The sequence below is a fragment of the Trachemys scripta genome, chromosome 5, assembly GCF_013100865.1.
Source record: "Trachemys scripta elegans isolate TJP31775 chromosome 5, CAS_Tse_1.0, whole genome shotgun sequence".
Lineage (NCBI taxonomy): Eukaryota > Metazoa > Chordata > Testudines > Emydidae > Trachemys > Trachemys scripta.
This window is the reverse complement of record NC_048302.1, coordinates 89,200,341-89,219,451: the sequence shown is the minus strand read 5'-3', so window position 1 is coordinate 89,219,451 and position 19,111 is coordinate 89,200,341. Positions and strand designations below refer to the sequence as shown.

General features: G+C 42.3%; 1 protein-coding gene across 7 annotated transcripts in view; it reads right to left on the bottom strand.

The window, feature by feature from the left end:
- Positions 1 to 19,111, bottom strand: part of LNX1 (ligand of numb-protein X 1) — a 106,810-nt gene that overhangs the window by 51,115 nt on the left and 36,584 nt on the right. The window contains exon 1 of one of the 7 annotated variants that reach the window (XM_034771904.1): positions 14,442 to 14,469. The exons of the other annotated variants lie outside the window; for them this stretch is intronic. Within the exon in view, the coding sequence (XP_034627795.1) occupies positions 14,442 to 14,458 (17 nt within the window). The 5' untranslated portion in view covers positions 14,459 to 14,469. Of the gene's footprint in view, positions 1 to 14,441; positions 14,470 to 19,111 lie in introns of those variants that run through there. 7 annotated transcript variants of the gene reach the window in all.

Sequence of the window (19,111 nt, the reverse complement as noted above, 5' to 3'; positions counted from 1 at the left end):
ATTCCAAAACAAGGCTCACAACAAAACCAGCAAAATAAAAAGTACCTAAGTTTGTAAGGCCTGTTCTTCTTAAGTTTGTAAGGACTCCCCTCAGGGAGTGGAGAGCTTTCCTCACTGCTGCAGCCACTTCTAGCAGACTGGCCTTTTCCTATGTGCTCTGGAAATTGGGTGCAGCTATCCCATCTTATGCTCTAAAGGTCCTCAGAGAAGTCCTCTAAATCCTTGCTTCCCACCACCCAGACAGACATTGCCTTCTTTAGTTAGGGGGAACTGGGAGTGGAGAACCAGGGCCCCACTTTTGGGTCCTGAAAGGTCTGTATCACAAGTACAGATGGCTGGAAAATGGAAATCCTTTCTTGCAAAAAAAAAAAAAAAAAAAGTCACGTACTGAGTGCACCCTTGTCTCTCTGGCCCTGGAGAAGGGGGCAGCCTGAGAACCAGGGAGGCAGCAACCCAGAGCGCTCAGGCTCGGCTGCTCTCCTGGAAAGCTTCTGTTCATTTAGTTTTCAGCCAAACAGAAATTTAGAAGAGCGTTCCAGGCAGAAGCCAGGGAGCCATCATATCAATATTCCCAATGGATTTTTTTCCCCCCAAAAATGAAAGTTTTCTTGTGGAAATTTTTGGTTTTGTAGAAAAGGCATTTTTTGTCAGAAAATCGTTGCAGTTAAAAATTCTCAATGAACTTTACTCACAACAACAAACCAGTCACAAGTTATTTGTGCAGGAAATAAAACATATGTGGAGAATTTGGACTAACCAATTTCAAAATGTTGCAATCACCCAGTGAACATTCCACAATCAAACAAAATGTTTGTTCTGAATTATTTGCCCATCTCCGATTACTATCTTCCTACATCGTGGATATGTTACAAGGATTCAGGATTTAATAGCAGAGGCTGCTATGTAAGTATTTATTATTACCACAGAAGGTATTTGTAACATGCTGCTGGGGATACCCAAAGCTCTGAGGCACTGTTACCCCTCTGCCTCAGCTAGAGTGAATTTTATTGGAGAGTAGACTATGCATCAGATCCCTGCCATCCCATCTGTCTTCCTCACCAGCCAACTCCACCAGGCTCTCCCTGCTCCAACCTGGCCTAGCAGGAAACAATCAGTGGACTCAGGGCTGGATTTACATCTTATGTGCCCCTAGGCACAGCATTTTCAGTGTCCCCCCTTCCTACAGTTGACCTTCGTGTTTTCCGTAAAAAATGAAATGAAAAGAAATATAAACTCAACCTCCCGGGAAGCCATGAGACCCTTCGCCATGCACGGCACTCCCAACCCGGTGCTCAGCCCACCCGCCCCAGGCGAGGCGCAAGTGGGGGACTGTACCTCTCCCCATGGAGAGTGGTCCCTGGGTGTCTTCTGTCCCTCCCACAGCCTGGCATGGCAGCCATACTCTGGATCGGCAGCCATGCTCTGGCTCTGCCTGTCCAAGTGAATGGAGCGCTGGCCACGCCCTTCCCTCTCCCTCCCCAGCACAGGGCAGAAGCGGCGCAGGGCTGAGATTGGGAAGGGCTGGGACATTCCCAGCACCTTCAGCAGCCGTCCCGCCTGCCTGTGGCTCACAGTTGCTCAGGTGGGCTGACTCAGACACTCACCCTGCTCCAGCCCTACAGGCTGGGCAGCCACCAACCCGTGCCAGGAGCCCAGCTACCCGCAGGGGAGCTGTATGTATTAACTTTTTAACTTTTAACCCACTTTTAATTTTTAGGTGCCCCTAGAATGTGTGCCTACTGTGCCAGTGTGTGCTTACTGTACCTAATTGGAAATCCAGCCCTGTATACTCCAGCCCCTGAGCTTCTCAGAGATGTTTCTCTGCAGTGCACAGCGCCTATCACTGTACATTCACTGAAGATATTAAGTTCACTGCTCTTTTAAAGAGTAAGTATACTACAGCTCATTAACTTAACTGGGATAAACACACCCTCCCCTTCAAACACAGCCCTGAATTGGTTTATAGTAAAAAAATAAAACAAGTTTGTTAACAAATGGACATAGTTAAGTGATACTAAGTAAAGGAGATAAAGGTAGACACTGTTACAAGTAAATTAAAGTGAAAACAAGCATCTAAAAGACTAAACAATCTATCAAGATACAATCTTTGTTCAAGATGGTTTCTCCAATCCCCAGTATTCTTTCCAACTTTCCAGCACAGAGATCGAATTGCTAAGGTAAAGGAAAATGAAGGAGTCTCTCTCTCTGTTCCTTATATCCCCAAAGGGATGTCTTTGTCTTTCTTATAAGTCAGGAACACCTCCTGGGGATTCAGTTTCCTGCCTCTCTCGAGTTCAGGCTCAGGATAACACTGGCCAGTTTAGCTCGATTATTTTGTTTACTGCTAATATGTAAATTGAGGTAAACCCACAATCCTTTGTCTAGGACAGACCTGTTTATCACCTTTATCTAGGGTAGGCTGTTTGGTAACATCCTACAGGGGACATTTATAACGTCATACATAATGTTAACCAATGCATTTGACATCGATATTAATAATCAGTGTGCTATTAGTTTTCAAATGATACCTCAGAAGACATATTTTATACCAACATTATTGCAGTAGTGTGTAGAGTGTGAACACAGGAGTACATAGGTCACAATATTGTTAGGGACTTTAAATTTTAAACCAATGTCAGGTAGTTGATGATATAAGAGATTCACAGCAGAGAGCACACCACTTAGCAACAAGACAGACCAGACTAACTCTAAACTAGAAATTGGAGTATTTTTACCATGTGACCAAGGTTCAGTTAATTACACACCTAGGCCCCAGTCCTGCAAATGGATCTGCAGGGGCAGACCCTTACACTTGCATGAAGCCCCACTGAAGAAAATGAGACCCTGCACAGGCACATAGGCACACCAACATGGAACCAATTGCTGAATCGGTGCCAAAGAACTTTCTTTTACTTAAACTATACCACACGTTCTCTGGCCATCCCAAATCACTGATGTTTATTCTGTTACACAGACAGACAGTTAACAGGGTCCAGCCAACCAGTTTGTTTCAGAGAACAATTTCTCCTAACGTACAGATGGCTGGCGAGGTTTAAGATGTGGCAGACTGGCACTGTGTTCTAAGGTGAAAGACATCTTCTAATTCTACCAGTAGAAGTTAAAAGACAGCCAAAGCTCTTTAAGTGTGAACACCAAATCTGTACCCTAAATAATTGTGGCAGGCATAAATCAGCAAGACTCCAGCAATCTCACTTCAGATTAACATATTATCCCTAGAAGAAGAAGAACCTCAAACTTGCAATAAAATCTGCAGTGGCACCTCTTCACTTTCAAACATCCCTGTTTCACTTAAGAGGACACTGCTGAGATAACAGAAAATAGAACTAAGCAAATATGTTTCTCTAGCCATGAATGGAGGCGACTGCTTAAGTGGAATCATATTTGTATAGTTTAAGCTTTCTTTTCTTTCCATATGACCATGTTTGGCTCTCCAAACAGAGAGAGAGCCAAGAAATAGCTACATGCCAGTACTAATTTTCTCTCTTGTTGTGACTAATACTCAGCGCTTTGATTTATGGATGAAAAAAAGAGAGATGGAAAGGAAAGTAGGATCCCTGATTATCATGGGCAAGTCACAAAGTGACTAGAACACTGACTGGTGGCCAAGGTGAATTGCAGATTTGTGTTCTCCCTCGGTTGATCTGGACAGCAATACTTTTGTGCTGCAACAGGATATAGAAACGTTGGGCTGGTCTTCATTACTGGGGTAAGTCAACCTAAGTTACGCTACTCCAGCTATGGGAATAATGTAGCTGGAGTTGACATAGCTTAGGTCGATTTACTCTGGTGTCTTTACTGCGTTGCATTGACTGGAAACGCTCTCCGCTTGACTTCCCTTACTCTTCTTGGGGAGCTGGAATACTGGGGTTGACCAGAGCGCGATATTGATTTAGCGGGTCTTCACTAGACCTGCTAAATCAGTGGTTCTCAAACTTTTGTACTGGTGACTTTTCACATAGCAAGACTCTGACCGCAACCCCCTTTATAAATTAAAAAGGCTTTTTTATATATTTAACACCATTATAAATGCTGGAGGCAAAGCGGGGTTTGGGGTGGAGGCTGACAGCTCACGGCCCCCCCATGTAATAGCCTCGTGACCTCCTGAGGGGTCCCAACCCCCAGTTTGAGAACCCCTGTGTTAAATCAACCCCTGCTGCAATCGATTGCAGCAGCCTCAATCTCCCTGTAGTGAAGACCAGCCCATTGTGAAGGCCACAAAAAAAAAAAAAAAAAAAAGAGATAATGCAAATTGTCCTTTTACAAAAATGTGCATAGTTGAATCAGCGCTGTTAAATAAGCGTCAGAAGGAGATCACAGGAATTTCAAAAACTAGCTTCTTATACTTGCAGCCTCTTTTATAATGAAGCTCCAGAAGCCAGGAGTTAGGACTTCCCCTGCACTGAAGTGCTAGTTTAGGGCTAGACTGTGCCTTTTAGCTACAGCCCATAGAAAGGGGAGTGCAAATCTGCACCGTCCCAGGGAAGCTTTAGAAGATGTGCCTCCCACCCCGCTCTGGCCGTGCTGGCTGGAGCACCCATGGGGAAAAAAATAGTGGGTGCTCAGCACTACCAACCACAGCTGTTCGGCGCCGCCACCGATTGGCTGATTGATGGGTTGGGGAGGGGCTTGGGGGAGGTGGAGAACAGCGAGTGGTGGGTGGGCGGGAGCCTCGGGGAGGGGGAAGAGCAGGGGTGGGAAGAGGCGGAGTGAGGGTGGGGATTCGGTGGAGAGAGTGGAGTGGGTGGGAAGAGGTGGAGCGAGGGTGGGGACTCGGGGGACGGAGTGGAGCAGGGGCGGGGCCATGAGGCGGAGCAGGGGTTGAGCACCCCTGGGGAAGACTAAAAGTCAGCACCTATGCCTGGGCACGTGGAGCCATGGCTCTGGCCTGTGTTTTGCTGGAGGTCAAACTAAACCATCATAATGGGGCCCTTCTGCGAATACTCCCTTGGTTGTTCCCAGGAGTGAGGGAGCATTGCAGTAACAGTCCCCTGTGCGTCAACAAGCACCAGGGCTACAGTTCTGGTCAGCCCTTACACAGACAGCTCAAGGTAGGATGATGGTAGAAGCTCCTTACTCCCTCTCCCTCACTGCCTGGGAGGAGAGGGGAGCGGGGAGCTGTCTAGTCTTTGGTAACAGTAAATCCTAAGGACAGTTCTACACTTAAAACGCTGCAGTGGTGCAGCTGAAGTGCTTCAGTGGAGACGCTTCTACTCCAACAGGAGAGCTTCTCCCGTCAGGGTAGTTAATCCACTTCCGTGAGAGGTGGTAGCTCTGTCAACGGGAGAAACCCTCCCCTTGACCTAGTGCTGTGTACACTGCGGGGTAGGGCGGTATAACTGTGTGGCTCGGGAATGGGAATTTTTACACCCCTGAGCGGCGTTGTTATACCGGTATAAGTTTAAAGTGTAGACCTGGCCTAGTCACCAGAACCATGAGTTTCAAAGGGCGGCAGTAGCAGCTGAAATTTGGTCCTACATTTTGTAAAAAAACAACTTTGACCAAATGAACTTTGACCAACAAACTCAAGGCCAATAAAAATGTTGCCACATTTTGAATATTCCAGTGAAAATGGTAGTTTTTAAACAAATATTTCCATTGTAACATCTGAAACCCAAACACTGCAGCAGGGACGGTCTGAAGGTGAAGCTGATTTCAGGGATTTCCATTGGCAAAAAGTAAACAAAGAGCATAAACAGTGACAAGTACATAGGATTGTCACAATTCTTTCACTTTTAAATAATCTCAAGTGTTATCAGTAACATGGACAGAGAATAGTGTTTGTTTATAGCGCATATATAAACGGCCTGTGTCCTTTCTAATCTATGTCACTTTTTGGGTTACGTTTGCTTTCCCTAATCCACTCCTGACTTTAATAAAAGCATGTGGGGTGACTAGAATGCTGACTAAAGTGAGAGACTAAGAAAAATTGCTTGAGCCTGATATAAAATAGACAGGGAGCACAGAGGTTTCCTCTGCTCAGCTCTAACAACCCACCTCTCCTCTGACCTACAACAACCGCAGTTATGTCAGTGCAGGCAATAGTTTGTTTCAGCAGAGCAGCACTGAGCATGTTGTCAGGGTGCAACTAATAATAAATAAGAGTAAGTAAGTGCAAGACACACTTATTATTGCCCCGTGGAAGAGAACACTGCACCAAGGGCCATAACCAGCGACCAGCATCTAAACTGTGACTAACATATACAGCTGTGCTTCTTCAGCTAGACTCCACGGAGGGTGTAGTTTCTGAGAGGCATTTGTGTTGTTAGGGGTGTAAATCAGGCTAAGGGAAGAGCTAATATAAATCAAGATGGGCAGTGCCAAATGTCTATCCCATCAATTAGCATAGCCTACCTGCAGGACTAGTCCTTAGTGAACCAATCCTGTGGAAAGGTAACAAGGAGTCCGGTAGCACCTTAAACACCAACAGATTTATTTGGGCATAAGCTTTCGTGGGTAAAACCCACTTCTTCAGATGCATGGAGTGAAAATTACAGATGCAGGCATTATTATACTGACTGACAGAGGATAAGGGCCAGATGCAAGGACACATGAAAAATCAAGCAGCATCAGCCCTCTCTTCTGAGCTCTCTCAACCTGAGTTTGATCAGGTGTCCTGGTAGAGTCAGGCTGTGCTTCCCTACCTTGTCTTAAAAAGTAGCTGTTTATGTATTGCATATAATCCTGTTTGGCATTACCAACACACGACTACTGGTTTTTCTTCCTGAATAATGACGTGTACACAGTGTAGCCTTGAAGCACATGTTGATGATTCAGAAAAATCAATTCAGCTGCCTGGTACTAGAACAAACTAATGGGCAGATTTGAAGGGTTGGCAGATTCTATTTGCTCTGCTGGTAGCACTATAGCATTTGCTTGTCAAAGAGAAATCAGGTCATATTCAAGGTCCTAAGCAATAACCATCCAATTATCTGAATGCTGTGAAAGTGAAGAAACCCAACAAAAGGAGCAGCAACCACTGCAGCAACTATTTGTATTTGCTACAGCCTCCAGTGATCAGAGAGACTTAAAGCACTGGCATTAGCAATGTGTCACAAGTGCATGTAAATCACAACCTCAAGGAACCTATGGGCTTAGAGCATCTAGCTCCCTAATATAACCCTTTATATCACTTTCATACCACAAATGAGCATGGCACAATATACCCAAAAGCTACATAGAGATCAGGTTAAACTGCTAAACTTTCCAGTCCTCCAGAAGCAGCATGGTCTGGCGGACCGAGTGTGGCATGGGCACGCATGAACTCATCTAAACCCAGCTTGGCCACTGATGCGCTGGGTGGCCTTGGACAGCTACTGTAACATCTTAGGCTCTCTGTATCCCATCTGTAAAATAGGGATAATAATGCTTAACTACTGTTGAAAGGATTATTTAGTTAATGCACTTGGTATATGAAAAATGCTACATACATCCTTAGTATCTTGTTCATCATCTTGAACCTACCTCCTTGTCATTCTTTTATAGAGGATTATGTCAGGTTGACAGTATTCCTTGGAGCCACTACAGTTGTGGGCTATAAGTAGGAAGCTGCTGTCTATAAGTTAGCTTCCATAAGTCTTTGTAAAGAAGCATTCTTCGCTGGCAAATCTTAAACCTCCATGGCCAAAATTTCCACACTAGTTGTCTAAATGTTAGGCTCACACATAAAACCACATTTAGGCACTTAAACAGAAGCGGCCTCATTTTCAAAACTACTGAGCACTTCAATAAGCTTTCTTGATGCTCAGCACTTTTATTTAAGGGGTGGGTCTAAATATGGATTGAGCAACCAAAAATACAGATACCTAAGTTTTAAAATTGTGACCTAGGTCTCCTTTATCATTTAGTTTTTCAGGGTTTTTCCATTTTGTATGGAAAAAGCCCATGTTTCATATCAATTAAGTGCAAAACTGTCCCAACTATTATTTCTCATCTACATTATAGGAGTATTGATAAATGGATGTAAACAAGAGGACTTTTAAGGACAACTGCTCAACTATTGTTGACTGACAGTTGGAAGGGACCTCTTAAATCAGCAGTCTAGATGAGTGACTTTATCCTATACTTTATCCCATAAATCTAGTTGTCCTCAGTTTCAGCATCTCTAATCAAGACTGCAATAAATATATTACAATTCTACTTTAGACAAACTGCTCCCCCATCCAGTTGTCAGAAATATTTTCTAATTTCCATCTTACATGTGTTCTTTATTGCCAATCAGTGATCCTTGCTTTACTACAAGTATACAATGAATTTAGTGTTTTGATTCTGTTGCGTTACTACTCTATAAATATTATATAGGTTCTGATCCCTCTTAAATATTATTTCTTTAAGATTAAGCCCTCTAATCTTTTCTCAGAAGATGTAGTCAGAATCCCTTCATCACTGTAGATAGGGTTCTCTGAATCTTTTCTATAGTCTCAAACTTTTGTTTTTGTTTTTTTAAAGTGAAGGCATAATTCTGCAAAGTACCATATATACTTGTTCATAAGCCGGATTTTTTTAGTAAAAAAGGGAAGCACCAGAGAAGGGGGTTGGTGTATGAACGGTTATAGAGAGGGAGAGGTGGGACACAACCCGCCCCACACACCCCAACAGAGGGGGCAAGGATAAGCAGCACAGCCAGCAGAGCCAGAAGGGAAGAGGCGGGGCCAGAGTCTCTCTGATTCTGGCCATGCTGCTCTCCCCCCAGCCTCCGAAGCAGCTGCAGCTCTGGGGCTGGCAGGATGCAGCCGCGCGGCCCGGCCTGGCCTGCCAGAACATGCTGCGACTGCACCGCCCGGCCCGGCCTGCCGGAGCAGCTCCAGCCAGGCCAGAGACATCCTCCCCTGGCCCTCCCTAGATAAGATGGGAAGGGATGGGATGGGGAGAGTGTGGGTGTCCCGGGCTAGGGGTGGGGTCATGTGGGGGGTGGTCACAGGGGTTACTGCCCTGACTCCCAGCTTCTCCCCCCCAAAAATTTCCCCACCAGTTGCTGTCCCGGCCCGTCAGGGTAAGCAGCTGGCACGTCGGCACACTTTGTTTACTGAGGTTTACCTCCGTGTCTGCGGATGCTCGAGGTAAACAAACCATCTTGGCCCACCAGCAGCTTATCCTGATGGCCCAGGAGCCAAAATTTGCTGACCCCTGAATTATATTAGGGTCGGCTTATGAACGGGTCATAAAAAATTTCCATTTTTACTTATCCATCTTCGGAGGGGGATGGGGAGGGAAGCGGGTCAGCTTATAAAAAAAACAGCTTATGATTGAGTATATATGGTACAGTGAAACCTTATCAATACAACCTAACATTGTTTTACATCTTCTCTTATCCTACAAAGATCCATCCCAATGTAGAATGGCCCTTTTCAAAATGCCCTTATGTTGTGCAGCCCAAGAAACAAAATATATTCAAATATTATATCATGTTTTGCATATCAGACTTCTTTGACATCAGATATTAACTTATATGCAGTAATAGGAAAGTAGCCCCTTTCCTATACCCACATATATGCAACTTATGTGTAAATAAAAAATAATGTACTGTCTAAGCACATGAAAAGTTTGTGTCCTTTCTACAAGGGTGAACTCATTTATAGTTGGTTATCCCACAAACTTCTCAGTTAATGGTTGTATCTTAAATAATGCCACCTATTTTTTAAACAAGCTATGAATCATTCTGTAGTATTCTCAAGGAAACAGGGATTCTTAGGTTTCAATTAAATGAGTTTACTAAATAAACTATTACATCAAGAATATAATGGAGAAAGCTAGATTTAGCTCAAGAGTCCCCCAGCTATGTGTCTCCAAGTCTCTCTCTAGCGTAATTCCTCTTGGCTCTGCACTTTCTGTTAGATACATACGGTGTCCACAATGTGACTTTCTGCCCCATATTCTTCCCTTTACTACCTGGACTGTTTTGCAATAAAGCCTAGCTCACTCTGGCCCAAAAAGGACTTCCACTCTGTAAGTCATAGTTCTGCTTGTGCATTCCCCTTGTGTAATACCTAGAGAGAAAGGACAAAAGGACCTATGCTGTGGTTTCAAAAACAGGCCAATTAATAACAAGGGGAAAAGTGTTTGCCATCCTATCACACACATTTGTTATTAAGCATACAAACAAACGGAGAAAGAATTCAGCCCACTGCTTCCCTAAATTCCAAAGACTAGATATGGAAATATGGTAATACTGGTCAAAGATTGAAATTCTACACTTAAAATTATCAAAAATTCATAATTTATTTATGTTATGAGACTCTTTACCATAGTTAAACAGTTTTCTTACAATGAAACATAGTATTTTATCACCAGAAATTTTTTTTTATTATAAAACATTCTTAAATGGAAGTGGCCAAAGGCCTCAATCACAAATGGGATTGTTGTGCACTGTACAAACATAGGTAAAAGAGAATCGTTGTCCTAGAGGGTTCCCTCCCCCTCTCCCCTCACTCTAGTTCCCTGTCATCTCATCTCTTCTCTCTGCCTTTTTTTCTTTCTGTGAGGATTTTGAGGCTACAATTGTACAGGCTACAATTGTACAGGCCTGTCGTCTGAGTTAAAAAGAAACAAAATTTGATTGCAGTGGTATCATCAATCTGTCAGGGGAGTTTTAAATTGCTAGCTACAGCTTAGTTCAGTGGTTCTCAAACTTTTATACTGGTGACCCCTTTCATAGCAAGCCTCTGAGTGCAGCCCCCCCCCCAAATTAAAAACACTTTTTTATATATTTAACACCATTATAAATGCTGGAGGCAAAGTGGAGTTTGAGGTGGAAGCTGACATCTCACGACCCCTCATGTAATAACCTCGTGACTCCCTGAGGGGTCTCGACTCCCAGTTTAAGAACTCCTGGCTTAGTTGGATATGTCAGAATTTAGGCGGGAAATATCAGCTTCTCTTATGGATTAGTACAGCAGAGCTGCTTTATTTATCTTTCCTAACAGAGCTACTTCTTTGAAAAGCTAAGGTTATAATTCAATTTGTGGATTCACCTTCTGTTTCCCCCGCCCCCCAAATCATTAATACTGTGAGACACAGCACGGTATCAATAACCGTTTCTTGTTGCACATTTCAGGCTTCTGCTTCAGGGCTACAGTGATAGGCTTTACTTCTCTCAGACACACTGATGTCACTCTTAAATGTAGTGCTTGTAGTACGAGCGTAGAGCAGAAGCAACAAAAATGAGGAAGCAAGCTAAGGTGGAAGACCAGAAGCCAGCCCAATAATCATATGCACTAAGAACACTAGATATTGATATTATTCATCACTGGAAAATCATTGGCTGCAAGTATATAATCGTGATGATCTTGTAACACCAAAAACTGGGAGTTACTATTTCTATAAACTTTTGCAGTGAGGAATTAATGGCTTTAAGATTAACTTAACAATATTAAACACACTCACATTCAATCTTTTCAAGCTTACTGCCACAGGTAAGGAAGAGGGAGAGCCTGAGAGAGATTTGATATTACTTTTTTACTTTTGGGAGGAGCACAGATACTAAACGTGCTGAGTGTCATATATGCATGTAGTTAGGCAGAGAGATGGATATTCAGAGTAAGACAGAAAAATAAGGTACTCAGGGCTCAAACCTTTGGGGTGCAGAGAGCCTTTAACTCCTATGGATGGTCAATAGGATTTGAGGGTCCTCAGCAACTCATATATTCAGGCTTTAAGCTGTATTACCCCACCAATCCTAAAAATATGCTAATGGACCTGACCCAGAGAAGTGCTGAGAATCCTCAGCTTCTGTGGACCCCAGTCGTGGCGGAACTTTGTATTATTACCTGGCAGGATTGGGCCATTTTCTACAAGACACATTTTAGAAATGAAATAAAAGCTAGGATTTTTCTGATGAATAATTCATTTCAAGAGGAAGACCTGAAAACATTAATTAAATAAAATCTGCCCCCAAAAGATTGGATGATGGAAAGCCTATGTTGCTCATTAAACATCAGTGGTCCCAGAGTGCCAAAACATTCTCATCTCCGTCAATGATTAAATATAGAAGATATGTACTGTAGATTAACTATGTGTACATCTCTACAAGGAGTTAACCTGGCATTTGGACAGTTCCACATGCTTAAATATTCCCCATTAATAGCTGTCAACTTCACATCTGGTTTCTGAATCCTTCCAGGAGCCTCCAGAGAACAAGCACTGGTATTAAGCAGGCAATCCTGCCTATTATAATAAAATGATAAACACAATCCTTTCAATAGCAAATGAGCACCACACTTAGTGAGACTGCAGATAATTCAAAATTATGATGGTTTCAGATTTTAACTGAGAGGTCCATGTTTTCTTTGCAAAAGAGCCTAATCAAAATCAGAACTTTTATACAATGGCTCTACTTTTTTATACTGGCTGAATCAAGTTGTTTGGTGCAAAAACAACAAGTGAAGACAGAGTGAAATTTCCAAAGTACTGCAATTATGTGCCTCATAACTCATACAATCGGCTATAGTGACACTGTGTTCTTCAGACGACATGGAGGGGTTCATCCTGAACTAGATGTTAAAATGCAGCCACAAATCTGTTAATTGCTTGATGTATTTTTCATGTTTGTTGTTCAGTATTTTGATCATTTGATTATATTTAAACAAGAATAACTAGCTACCCAGAAATCTCAAGAATATCTCAGCATGATCTTCCTCGCCTACCGTACTTCGAAAGTAAGAAAACTGCATAACAGAGAAGACAATATTGGCACTAGCAGTACTAAGACAACTCAAACCTGCCAAATAATAAATTAGGGGGAGGATTTTTTTTTTAAAATGAGTTGTGGGTTAATCTGTGTTTTGATTATAAAATCAAAGCCTTTAAATGATAACAAAACACACATCTCGCATTAAAGAAAGTTAGTGGGTGGCGACATATTTTTCCTTCCCCTGTGTTGGCATTTAGTTTTGTGAGAGAGGTTATTGTCTGTGGTGTGGGGCAGGATGGAAATGGAGCACTTGTAAATAGTTTTATTTCAACCTTTTTTGTGTCAGCGGATTAATATTTTGTATCTTATCACATTAATTCTGTACATGCTTTACATAAAATTTCCTTGGCGATAGCGAAGTAAAATACCCACCGAGTAACAGATTAAACACATCAACTTAGCTGAGATCAAAATGTCTGGTTTTAAGCTATTGCTGACATAAAACAAGAATATAAATGGCCAGATTTGAAATATAAAACAGTTTAAAAGCATCCCATCCAATTTCAGGGAGCTTCCAATCAGGATCTTATTTTTACTAACCTGCTGCCTGAAGTAGTTGGAGATTTTTGACAGCAGCCCCAGGCATATTATGACAAACAATGAACACTGTCTCCACACCATGTTCCATCAAATAAAAAGGTGTAAATAGCAGCCCAGAAGTCTGGATTTAGTGACACTTGCCTCTGACCTTAACAACCCTTAGATCCCCCAAGGCCTCTTTTAGGTCAGACTAAGTATTCAGATTTCCACTCTGGTCTTGGTAGAGACTAAAGATTCTGAAAGAGGGTCTGCTTCATGCCAGCAAAGGTCAGAAAATGGCCTCTGATAAAATGGTGGTAAAAATGAAGAGTAACTCAGGTGCCCATGTAAACGTTGCACATGTGTGGATAGGAGTGGGTGGGGAAAGGAGCATCACAGGATGTTAAAAATACATTTTTGTTACTTTAAAAAGTAATTCTCCTGACCTGTTGACTTCATGATCTGACCTTTAACAAGGAGCAAAAACAGTTTAAAACATAAGTGAATCAGAGTGTCTTGCACAAAACCCTGAACCAGCAGGGGCTCCTTGTAGGGGGGAATGGAACATTTCCTGGCTTACTACACAGCTTTAGTTTCATTGCTTTCAACATAAATGAGTATTGACACTGGAATAAAAAGTAGATTAAGTAACATTACTGAATAAACTTCTCATTACACTGGAGGTTCTGTGGACCTAACAGATACAGCAGCAGACCTTGCTCATCTAACTGTAGTAAAGCCCCATGCGGGTATCAGGTCCTAACAACTGCCCAGGGCTCTTGCTATGATTATCATTGGAAGAGGATTTGGTTAAGTGCGATATTGTGAGCTGCTGATTTTCAGAATTAGAACTTTCTTTTATTCTTATGCCTATTGGGTAGGCAAAATCTCCTTTGGTGATGGTTTAATGGGATTAAAAATATCCCCTGGAATATGCTAAAATAATAATAATAACAACGAAGAAATAGTCTGGCATTTTGGTGAGGTATTCTGATAATCCGTTAAAATGCACACAGGACAAAACCAAATATAAAGTTTGAGAAGTCCTTGTTCAGTCATAGTACAAATATCACAGGTATATTGATTATAGTCCACTGAAAGCTTACATGGTAAGTAACATTGATTACTCCGTAAAAATTACAAAATGCATTCTCCTTTTAAATTTCTAATTTTTTCATAACAACAGAATTGTTGATAATACAAAGTATTTACTTACCTAAGAAGTGAGAGCATAATCCTGTCAAAAAGCCATTGACTTTAATGTGATTAGGATCAGGCCATAAGGGAGGGCATGAGATATGGGAGAGAAGGGAATATCAGAGTAGAGATGGTATAGCTCATAAGTTATGCTTTTTATCTATAGAACAAAAACACTTTAGAAAGAATGGTAAGTATATGTATCCCTCTTTTATAGATGGGGAAAACTGAGGAATGTGACAATGAAATGACTTTCCCAGGGTTGAAGAGAAATGTAGTGACAGAGCTGGGAATAAAATACAGGTCTCCTGATTTCTAGTCCAGTGCCCAACACACTGTACCATGCTAGTAAAGTTTAATCAAATAAAATTCCTTCACTATTGAAATTAAAAAGTCATGGAAACATATCTATTGAAGTTAAGATTCATAACATTTGTTTGTGACACATTTAAAATTTGGGCCTAAATTGCCCAGATGGTTTCTCTTTACATTCCTAATCTTGCTGACGATGCATGTTTTCTTTCATGCTTCCTAGAATGAAAGTTACAGTTAAACTGTAAATTAAATAATGGATAAAAAAATGGACTGTCTTTTGTACAGCACCTAGCACAATGGGGCCCAGTTTCTGATATGGAGCTCTTGGTGCTAATGTTATATAAATGTTATATAGCAATATTTTTTTAAAAAAAATCTCTAACACTATGTCAATTACACTTTGATCAAAGTTACTCCTTGAAACCACTCTACACCTCCATACACTGAGCATTTTCTGAGGAATATATATCACACACACACACACACACACACACACACACATACACCCCTTTCCTTTAGTCACTTCAAGTCTGTCAGACAATTGGCCCCTTTACGTATGATTATAAATAAACAAAAAACAAAAAAAACTTTTTCACTACAGTCTTTTTTTTAAATTACACCCATTTAGCTAACAAAGATTCCAAGGTACGCGACTGACACCATACCAGCTCAGTACAAATTGTATTAGCCCATTTCCTCTCCCTCCAATTAAAATACAGTGTATAGAAAAGAAAAATAGGAAGAGGGAAATGTTTTTAAAGATTTTTTTTAACAAAATATAGCATTATGTCCAAATGGGGAGTCCAGTTTTCAGTATCTAAGTTTGGGTGCTTTGTTCCAAATCTGGAAACTCAAACATGCAACTAAAATGGGCAGCTGAGCACCAAAATATCCAGTGGCAGAATTGAGTACCCAAACTTAGGGATCAGTGCTTCAGTATTAGACTCTGGGTGTACACTGATCCCTCACAGTGACACTACCTAGCAATTCAGATCCTGCTTTACCTTGTTGCTGCTATAAAATGGATCTAGATTATTTTTTTTAAAAGCAGTGAGACACTTTTGAAATTATTTCAAATTGTGTATTGTTTGACAGGTTCTGACATCTTGGTGACTCAATCAGTCTATCAGCCTGCAGCCATACCACATCAGGCTGTGATTTCGTTAGCATCACAAGTTAAACTGGTTTGAGTCTAATTAGCAGCGATGGCAGACCCTCAAGGAAAACCAAGGTGATGTAGGAAATGATGCTGGTTCAGTACTGACTCAGAAAGGAGAGCAATTACACTCCACCTCCCTAAAATTGTGATGACCCTACACCTTCAGAAGTGAATAAGCAGCTCAGAAAATAAATTCTAGCAGCACATTCAATGCATGGCTCACCTCCTGCTAAAATTTACACAGTGAAGGAACTAGACACATCATGTAAACACAAGGTGACCCAAGGCCTTTGGCTGCAGCAACATTTCAGAGCTCCAGTGGGACATCGACACTTGAGTCCAGCAGACTGCAACACACGGTGGGTATTGGATGTGCTGACAGACTGAATCCAGACATATTTAAAATAAATATTGCTTGCTTTCTGTAAATATTACTGTAACAGCCTGTCAATGCAGATGGCTAATCCACCCAAACTGACCAGCTTTTCAATATGTAATACTCTTACAGCTACAACAGGAAATTTTCTTCAGTTCCAAAAAAACCCATTCCTGAAACAAATACGGTGGATAAAAAGTTTTTAACCACGGGGCACAGACTAAACAAATTCACGTATGCGTTCAAATATTTATATTAATGACTTGGTCATTGGATTCTTTCTTTGTGGTTGTTTGCAGTGCCCTGTATGTTTGGTCCTTGGTTTATCTAGGATAATCTGACTGTACCTTTTGTGGTTTAGGCAGTATTAAATTGCTAGTGGAAGGAGTTCTCTTCTTGGAAGGCAGAGAGAAGATTCTCAGCAGTCATCACTTTTTGTTTACTAGGGCGGATATATGGGGGAGGAGGAGGAAAAGGGAAGAAATACCTAACATCTTAACGGCTGTAAACATAACAAGGGACTCACAGCAAACTATTTTCTGCTTTAAAAAAAAAAATCAAGCTTAATGGGGATGTTACAACATCATACACCAAGGACAGCTGTGGACTTAGATCTTTGCATTACAGTAGATCTTTCAAAAAGGAACTCGAATAGGTCTATCAAAGTTACCACTCCAGTTTACAGTTTTCAGTACATGGTACTATTTACTAAGGGCTTGTCTACAGGGGGAAATTGACCAGAATAGCTATTATGGAATAATTTTCACTGTTGTTTGTAGTGTTGTTGTAGCCATGTTGGTCCCAGGATAGTAGAGTGAAAAGATAGATGAAGTAATACCTTATATTGGACCAACTTTTGTTGGTGAAAGAGACCCACTATTGAGCTACACAGACCTGAAGAAGAGCTCTGTGTAGCTTAAAAACGTGTCTCTTTCATCAACAGAAGTTGGTCCAATAAAAGATACTCCCTCACCTACCTTGTCTCTCTATTACAGAATAAGGTATTCTACAACAACTATTCCAGAATAGCTCCCCATGTGGACACACTTGCTCTGGAAATAAGAGTGTGTCTTCCTTTAGTTTAGCTTAATCACAGTCGATTAAATTAAACCAGAAAAAAGCACTGTTTTTCCAGACTAGCTATAAGCATTTTAAATTCACACTTTACCTTATTCCAGAATAACTTCCCTGTGCAGACAAGCTCTGAGCAAATCGCCCCTCACAAGACCCTGGGCACTGACAAGGAACTGGGGAAATCCTCAGGGGAAAGATGGGGTGTAGTCTTATCTAGGCCCTTCCATAGCTACTGTTCCAGGTTCTACCGCCACATGTCCCCACAATAGCGTAAGGCAGGGTAAGACCATAACATCTACAAAAAGGTGGGTCACTCTGTCCTCCCTACCTGCCCTTGCATACAGCCATGCAAGGAGCCACTAGTGAGTAGGTTCCACATACAGAGGTACCTCACCAAGGCACAGTCTCCCCAAATTCTGTTCCCCCAATTTATGCACTGGAAGTGCACTGACTTTGATGCAAGAGGATCTAGTGTTCCAGATGAAGGGTAGGATTTGCTCCTTTGAATGCAGAACCTACTATTGCTTGGGTGCATCTCATAGTTGCAATATCTGCACCGATATCTCCATTGCGCAAGAATCAGAATGTCTTTTTCAATATGTGCTTTTAAATGTCAGACTTGTTCCAATTCCATCCCACAGGAGAGACCCTAAGAGCAGTGATCTTAAACCAGAAACTCTTTAAATTTGATTTAAAGAAAAGATTAATATGATGTAAGTTACTTCTACTCGCAAGTCAATAAAAGTATTTATCTCCTTACTCTGGCCTACCCAGGGTCTCAGTTGATTAACCTTGAGAAATGTCACTAACATAGGTGCTTTGCCTGATCTGGAAAAAAATAAATCTTAAATTAGAAGACACTTTTCTTGGTCAACATCCTGTACGAAAGAACTTACTTAATCATCCTGTACAAAAAGGTAAATCCAGTCACCATGGTAGCTATGATTTAATGTCAATGAGCAGGCGATCTAGTCTTCCATTCAGAGCAAGGCACTGGGATTCAGGGAAGAGGGGCTCTGTTTCTCACTCTGCCACTGGCTTGCTATGTGACTATGGGAAGGTCACTTGGGCTCAAATTTTCAGAAGTAGCCTCTAAGGTTCTGATCCTTCAAACAAATACCTGCTTAAGTGTATGTACACAAGTAGCCCCGTTGAAATTAATGGCACTATTAGCGTATGTGCCGTTAAATCCATTCGTAAGTGGTTAAAGGATCAGAGATTAATATCAGATGCCTTATATGCGGGGTTGCACTTATGGAACAGAGCCAGAATTTGGCCCAGGTGAGGCAGTTTGGTAGGGTTACAAATTAAAAAAAGAGGACCCTGCACAGGGCCCTGGCCCCGCCCATTTCCCACCCCAGCCCCGCCCCAACTCTGCCCCTTCCCTGCCCAACCCTGCCCTAACTCCGCCCCCTCCTCCCTCCCAGCCACGCGAAAAGGGCTGCCCGAGCGCTACCAGCTTCACGGTTTGCTGGGCAGCCCCCAGACCCTGCGCCCCCGGCCGGTGCTTCCCCAGTGCAGCTGGAGCCCAGGAGGGGAAGCGCCCAGCTGGGGGTGCAGGGTCTGGAGGCTGCCCGGCAAACCGTGAAGCCGGTAGCGCTTGGGCTTCGGGCAGCCCCTATGCCTCCGGACCCTGCGCCCCCGGCCGGGCACTTCCCCTCCCGGGCTCCAGCGGCGCAGGGTCCGGAGGCATGGGGGCTGCCCAAAGCCTGTAGCGCTTGGCTCTTAAACAGAGCCGAAGAGTCAGGGGAGGAGCAGAGCAGCC